The sequence below is a fragment of the Gossypium arboreum genome, chromosome 7 (assembly GCF_025698485.1).
Source record: "Gossypium arboreum isolate Shixiya-1 chromosome 7, ASM2569848v2, whole genome shotgun sequence".
NCBI lineage: Eukaryota > Viridiplantae > Streptophyta > Magnoliopsida > Malvales > Malvaceae > Gossypium > Gossypium arboreum.
Genome location: NC_069076.1, coordinates 36716542 through 36724024, shown reverse-complemented (window position 1 = coordinate 36724024; position 7483 = coordinate 36716542). Strand labels below are relative to the sequence as shown.

The 7483-nt window shown below is 42.2% G+C and overlaps 1 protein-coding gene across 1 annotated transcript; it reads right to left on the bottom strand.

Annotated features, from left to right (window-relative positions):
- Positions 1 to 897: 897 nt before the first annotated feature.
- On the bottom strand, positions 898 to 6486 carry LOC128295410 (uncharacterized). Its single transcript, XM_053030972.1, has 6 exons — positions 6001 to 6486; positions 5440 to 5880; positions 5197 to 5252; positions 3922 to 4062; positions 3421 to 3613; positions 898 to 1056 (listed from the first exon to the last, which is right to left on the bottom strand). Exons 1-6 carry the CDS (start codon positions 6484 to 6486, stop codon positions 898 to 900), a joined length of 1476 nt encoding a protein of 491 aa, XP_052886932.1.
- Positions 6487 to 7483: the final 997 nt, after the last annotated feature.

Here is a 7483-nt window from a genome sequence, read left to right as displayed (position 1 = left end):
TCGCATAGTTTCATATGCATATATTAACCATGAAGCCGAATACATATAATCATGCATGCCTAATACTAAGTTTAATTTCAATAATAATTTCAAGGCCAATTACACCTGATTACGTAAGCCCCTGTATCAAAATAATTCATCATATTCATATATTAAATATATAATCGAAATTACCTAATCATATATGCACATGTTTAAAGATTATTCAAGATAAACAAGTTACTAACTCACAAAGTCAAATACACAAATCACATTCGCATATAGTCTTCATTTGCACCCTTTTAAGATTTATAGCAATTAATCAAGGAACTTGTAACACCCCAAACCCAGCCTAGACGTTATGGCCGAATCTGGTGTGTCACATCAAAGTATTTTTCAAAAATTAATCTTTTCGATAAGAATCTGTTACTGGATCTAAATCCTTTTATTATTATTTAACAAAAGTTCTCATCAAAACGTTTACCAATTTGTTTGCCTTTGGTATATTACTTCAATTTAAACCGCGGAAACACTTTAAAAACTTTGTTGCTGAAAGCTCGTGTTCTTTAGAAAATCGTGCTATTTTGAAAACTCGTGTTTTCCTAGACTAGTAGTTTAGTATAAGAAATCAAAATCCAAATTAAAACTTAAAACCCACCAACGACTTTATTACATAAATTAAAACCCAAAACGAAATCTAATTGCAAATAAAAGAAACAGAAGTAGTAGGGCGGCAATCTCCGAGTCCCTTGCAGCTACAAACCATCTAAGCGTAGGGATTATCTGCACAGTTAGAAACAGGGTGAGTTTATGAAAATTCAGTGTGTAATCCCCATAACAAACAAACAGTGAATAACACAGCATCAGTACAGTCTGGGCCAAAGCCCTATTCAGTATCAGTAAGTCTGGGCCAAAGCCTTATTCAGTAACAATATAGTGCAAAATGCAACCCATCCCATAACCATCCAGCACACCACCTGTACCAACCAGCACACCAGTGGGGATATCAATCGACCCACCCAAGCAGCACACCAATATCGCAGTAGAGCTGCCAGTAATAATAATAACGTAGCGTAGCTGCCAGTAATAGTAAGTGTGGCAAGCCACCAGTAATAGCATATGTGACATAGTCACCAGTATAGTACTTCCTCCAAATCATAAACTACCCCATGCAGATGTCGTGTCATAATAATATGTGTATGCAGTATATCATACTCATAACCAATCATATAAATGTCATTCACACATTAAATAACCTACCGCTAGCATTATAAAGGTCATACCATCAGTTAGGGATAAATCAGTAATTTTTACCCCTCAAGGATATTTCGGTCATTTAACTGATTTTAGGATCTCAGTACAGATAACGACCCTTCAGAAGGTCTACAGTCGTCACGAACGACTCAGACAACCTGTGTGGCTAAAACAATGTAAATAGGCCTAAGGCGCATTACTCGGCCCAAGTAGGCCCACAGACTCGCGTGACCCCTTTTTGCTTAAATCTAGCCATGGCTATGCGAATTTCATAGCCCAGTCCAACATTTATCATCTTTCGTGAATTTTACTATGCAAGGGCCCTCGAGCCTAGAGGGGCCACACAACCCATTTCGGCCCATAGCAGCCCATGACGACCCAAGCTCACGAGAGCGCTCGCGGTGGCCTCTACAGTCTGTCGCCCAAAGTTTGTGGCTCGATTCACCTTGCGAACGTTCGCACACTCGTGTGATCGCAAATGCCGAAGTTTTGGCTTTTCGGCTTCTGCTGATTCGTGGCTACGCAGTGGGGTGAGTACACACCTTTTGGCTTTTGGTCAGTTATAGAATGGTGTACGGTTACACACCTACATTCATCTTTGAACACAGAGTAAGGTTGGGTGTATGACTACACACCTTGATTTGCTGAACTGACAGAATCCCCTACGAGTCCAAGGCCTACAATCAACCTAACATTTAGTTAGTCTCCACTATATTCCAATGCAACAACTACCCTTAACCAACTCATCTACTTACCTTGATCGAAGAGAAAGTGGCTAACGATGTCTAGATTAGTTAGGGTTGATCTCGCACAACTCGGCCCTTAACTGCACACACGACCGTTTAACAGATAAAACTAATTAAAAGTAATCTACTGCCCCTAAATACAGCACACTTAAGAAGATAAGAAGTAATTGGCTTACCCAAGCGTTGGAAGACGGGGTTCCGATGGCCCAATAACGCTCTGCGCCCTTCGTTCCTCAGTGATAATTGAACCCCACGAACATACAACATAGAAAAAGGAGTCACCACTCGATAAATACAGAGAATTATGAAAAAGGGATATTCGGCTAGAGAAAATAATAAGAGAACACGGTTAACAGTCATCACACGATATACTTACCACTAGAAGAGAGGCACCGAACTTGCTCAATCAAACTAACCGTGTAATTACAGGGATTTAAAAAGATGACTAAAAGAGATAAGAAAAGATTCAGCAGAGAGAAGGGGTATTCAGCTTTCACAAAAGCAACCCAATTGAAAATTGTATTCGACCAAAGTTTTAAGGATAGAGACGGTACAGAGGTGTGATGAAAGAAAAAAGGTTTGAGAGTAAGAAGAGGGAGAAGAGGATTTCAACATAGTGTTGAATGTGAGCTAGGATAGTGTTTAGTTAGGGACTTCGGAAAGAAAAGCAAGAAAGCAATCAAAAGGTCTTACCAATCGGTACAAAATGAAATAAAGATTTCGGCTCTACCCGACAGGCACACAAAGAAGTCGGCAAAGGAGAGTGATATCCAAAGTGACCAAAAAGAGCAAAAAGAATAATAAGAAAAGAAAGGTTCGACACCTACTCTCTACCCAAATGCCAAAAATACACTCTCCATACCCCTTAGCCGAATTTACCCCCTCACACATACCTATTCAGCTAGAGCCTCCTTCCTAATTGAAATTCCATGATAATCTCCATGATTTCCTCCACATAATCCTCCCCTTATCTCTCCATGATCTACTCCCAAGACCAGTTCAAACTCTCACACAGCAGAGTCCGAATCCCCTTCAAACTCTTGCCGCCCCCTTCTAGCAATAAGAAATACTCCTTTGCTTGCCATGGGATTCGAACTCATGCCTCCTCAGATGTTCCACACGCCACTTGCTACCAAGCCACAAGGCTTTTTGTGACATCAACCAACCATGTTAACTTATAAGGACCAAGTGCCAGTGTTTAGGTTCTTTTAAAAACAAAAGCAAAGATGTTGCAAAAGCCAGAACTTGAACCTAGGACCTCCCAAACACCCCCAAACATACCCAAAACAACTAATCTTTAAAACAAACAGGAAATTTATGCTAAAACAGGCAAAATTAAAAACCCTAAATTTTTAGGGCATTACAACTCTACCCCTTTAATGAAATTTTGGCCTCGAAATTTACTTGATTAAAAAAGATGAGGGTACGGATGTCGCATCACTTCTTCTGGTTCCCACATGGCCTCCTCTACACCGTGATTGCGCCAAAGCACCTTGACCAACAGAACAGATTTTTTCCTCAACACTTTAATATCACGTTCCAAAATTTGCACTGGTTCCTCCTCCACAGTTAGATCAGGCCTAACTTCAATTTCCTCAATAGGCACGACGTGCGGGGGATCAGAACAGTACTGCCTAAGCATACATCGTGAATTCTTTCCAGCTCCGGAGGCAACTCAAGTTGATACGCAACCGATCCCACACGCTTAAGTATCCGATAAGGCCAAATAAATCTAGGGCTCAGCTGGCCCTTTCGTCCAAACCCTATAATTTTCTTCCACGTTGATACCTTAAGAAAGACATAGTCCCCCACAGAATACTCGATCTCTTTACGTCTTAAGTCTGCATAGGACTTCTGCCTATCAAACGCTTCTTTCAACCGATCTTAAATCAGTTTTACCTTATCTTCTGTATCAGCAATTAACTTCGGCCCTAGAATTCACCGCTCACCCAGTTCAGTCCAACAAGTAGGAGTACGACGCCTACGACCATATAATGCTTCGTATGATGCCATACGAATACTGGACTGGTAGCTGCTGTTATACGCAAATTTCACCAACAGCAAATAATCCTCCCAGCTGCCCCTAAAATCCAATACACAACTCCTTAACATGTCTTCCAATGTCTGAATTACTCTTTCAAATTGTCCATCTGTCTGAGGATGTAACGCAGTACTGACATCCAGTCGTGTACCCAAATCCTCGTGTAATTTTTTCTAGAACCGAGATGTGAACCTATGATCCCTGTTAGATATGATAGAAACCGGCACACCATGCTGTCTTACAATCTCAGCCACATATAACTTGGCCAACTTTTGTAACGAATAATTAGTGCGAACCAGTATAAAATGAGCAGACTTAGTCAGTTGGTCTACAATCACCCAAACCGAATCCTTCTTAGAAGGTGTCAAGGGTAACCCACTCACAAAATCCATGGGCACCCTCTCCCACTTCCAGAGTGGGATCTTAACTTGCTGCAGAAACCCAGAAGGTAACTGATGCTCAGCCTTAACCTACTGGCACGTCAAGCACTTACTTACATAATCGGTAACTTCGCATTTTAACCCAGGCCACCAATACAACTCACGAAGATCTCGATATAATTGGTTCCCACCAGGATGCATGGCATAAGGACTACCATGCTCCTCACGTAGAATGGACTGCCTTAGACTAGAATCATTTAGTATACACACCCTGCCACGGTAACATAACACCCCTTCCCCATTCAGTCCAAAATCTGACGTCTCACCTTTTTCCACTTGCTGAAAATGAGAAACTAGCGATTCATCCAACAACTGTTTCTCCTTAATTTGATCAGTCCAAGTCGGTCTCACTTGCAGTTCAGCTAACAAGCTACCATCATCGAATAGGGTAAGATGAGCAAACATTGCTCTTAAATTAGAGACAACTCTATGGCTCATTGCGTTAGCTACCACATTAGCCCTACCTGGGTGGTACTCAATTGAACAATTGTAATCTTTAAGCAACTCAATCCACCTTCGTTGCCTAAGGTTCAACTCCTTCTGAGTAAGGAGATACTTGAGGCTTTTATGGTTTATATAACTAATTGTTCTTTCCTCATACAAATAATGCCTCTAAATTTTTAGTGCAAACACCACCGCTGCTAACTCCAAATCATGAGTGGGATAATTCGCCTCGTGAGGTTTAAGCTGCCGCGACGCATAAGCAACCACCTTCCCTTCTTGCATCAACACACACCCCAATCCAACGTGTGATGCATCACTGTAAACAGTAAATTCCTTCCCAGACTCCAGCTGTATCAAAACAGAAGCTTCAGTTAAGATTTCTTCAATTTTTCAAACCTCTCTTGCTGTTTATCGGTCCAGACAAACGACACCCCTTTGCGCAGTAACTTAGTCAAAGGTGTAACTACCACTGAAAACCCTTCCACAAAACGTCTGTAATACCCCACTAACCCAGGAAACTTCAAATTTCAGATACAATTTTTGGTGACTTCCAACCTAATACAGCTTCAATTTTCCAATGATCAATTCTAATCCCCTCAGCAGACACCACATGACCCAAAAATGTCACCTCTTGCAACCAAAACTCACACTTGTTGAATTTTGCGTACAACTGCTTCTGTCTCAAAATTTGAAGGACAATCTGCAAGTGTTCATCATGCTCCTCCTCATTTCTCGAATACACCAATATATCGTCTATAAACACTACTACAAACTGATCCAGATAGGGTTGAAATACTGGGTTCATCCTGTCCATTAAAGCAGTTGCTGCATTCGTTAACCCAAACGGCATCACTAGGAAATCGTAATGGCCATAACTAGTCCTAAACGCTGTCTTATACACATCAGCTTCTTTAACCTTCAGCTGATGGTACCCAGATCGAAGATCTATTTTGGAGAACACAGCAGCTCCTCGTAACTGATTAAATAGATCATCAATCCTCGACAATGGGTACTTATTCTTGATGGTCAGCTTATTCAGTTGACGATAGTCAATGCACATGCTCATGGACCCATCCTTTTTCTTCACAAATAATACTGGTGCTCCCCATGGAGACATACTCGATCGAATGAACCCTCGGTCTAACAGCTTTTGAATTTGAGCCTTTAACTCAACTAGCTCCCTTGATGCCATCCTATATGGGGCGATGGACACTGGAGTTGTTCCTGGTAGATGCTCAATTCCGAATTTGACCTCAGGGTCTGGAGGCAAGCCTGGAAGCTCTTTTGGAAAAACATCTGAAAACTCCTTAACAGTTCTAATATCCTTAACAGAAAGACTTGTAGTCTTAGAGTTGCTAACATATGCCAGGAAAGCCTCACAACCCTTGTGAATCAGCTTCTCGACACTTAACGCCGATATCACATTAGACAAACAATCTCTTCGCTCCCCTATTATGGCCACATCCTCATCCTTCCCAGTCCTCAACACCAACCGCTTAGTAGCACAATCCAGCTTCGCACGATGCTTCACTAGCCAATCCATGCCAAAAATAATATCAAACTCCCCGAATGGTAGTTCCATTAAATTTGTAGGAAAAAATGACCCCTTGAACTTCCAAAGGCATGTCCTTGAATAACTTATCCACCCTAACTGATTGCCCTAGTGGACTTACCACCATCATTTCACTAGCAGTGCTCTCAGATTGAATACTCAACATCCTGGACACAGTACACACAACATACGAATACGTAGATCCAACATCAATTAAGGCAACATATGGCAATTTATAAATAAAGAACGTACCAGTTACGACGTCAGGGGTGTCACCATCAGCGACGAGTACCATAAACCAAGGCTGGTTGTCTCACCTCAGTATTATCAGTGCTCTGCCCGGTGCTCCGCGACCATGTCCAAACCCATTTCCTCCTCTGGCCTATCCATGACCCCTTAGTGGCTGACCACCTCTCACTGGTTGAACATGACACTGTCCTGTAACTTGCATCTTAGTGGGCCTCTGAATACAATTCGTTACCTGATGATCTAAGGACCCACACCTGAAGCACGCCCCAATCTTTTTCCAACACTCGCCCAAATGAGATCTTCCACATTCAGTACAGGGCTGCGGTCTTGCAACAACAACAGGATCTCTAACTCGACCTGGCCCATCCAACTTGACCTTTTTAACAGGCCTACCCGTAGAACCAGAGGATCCAAAGTGCCTTTTGCCTCTGCCCCTATCTTTCTCACGATTCTGGCGCTCTGAACGCTTCACATCCTCAGCAATCTTTGCTTTCTCCACTAAAGCAGCAAAGTCTCACTCCCTCTGTAGAGCTATTAAAACTCTCAACTCATCACGAAGACCGTCGTCGAAACGCACACAGCAATTCATCTCAGTCGCTACTATCCCACGAGCATAACGACTCAACCATAGGAACTCTGCCTCATATGCCGCCATAGTCCTATTCCCTTGGGTCAAGTTCAGAAATTCCTTCCTTCGGGTGTCCACATAACTCGCACCCACATACTTCCTTTGAAGGGATGCCTTAAAGAAATCCCATGTCAGACGGTCAGTTTGTGT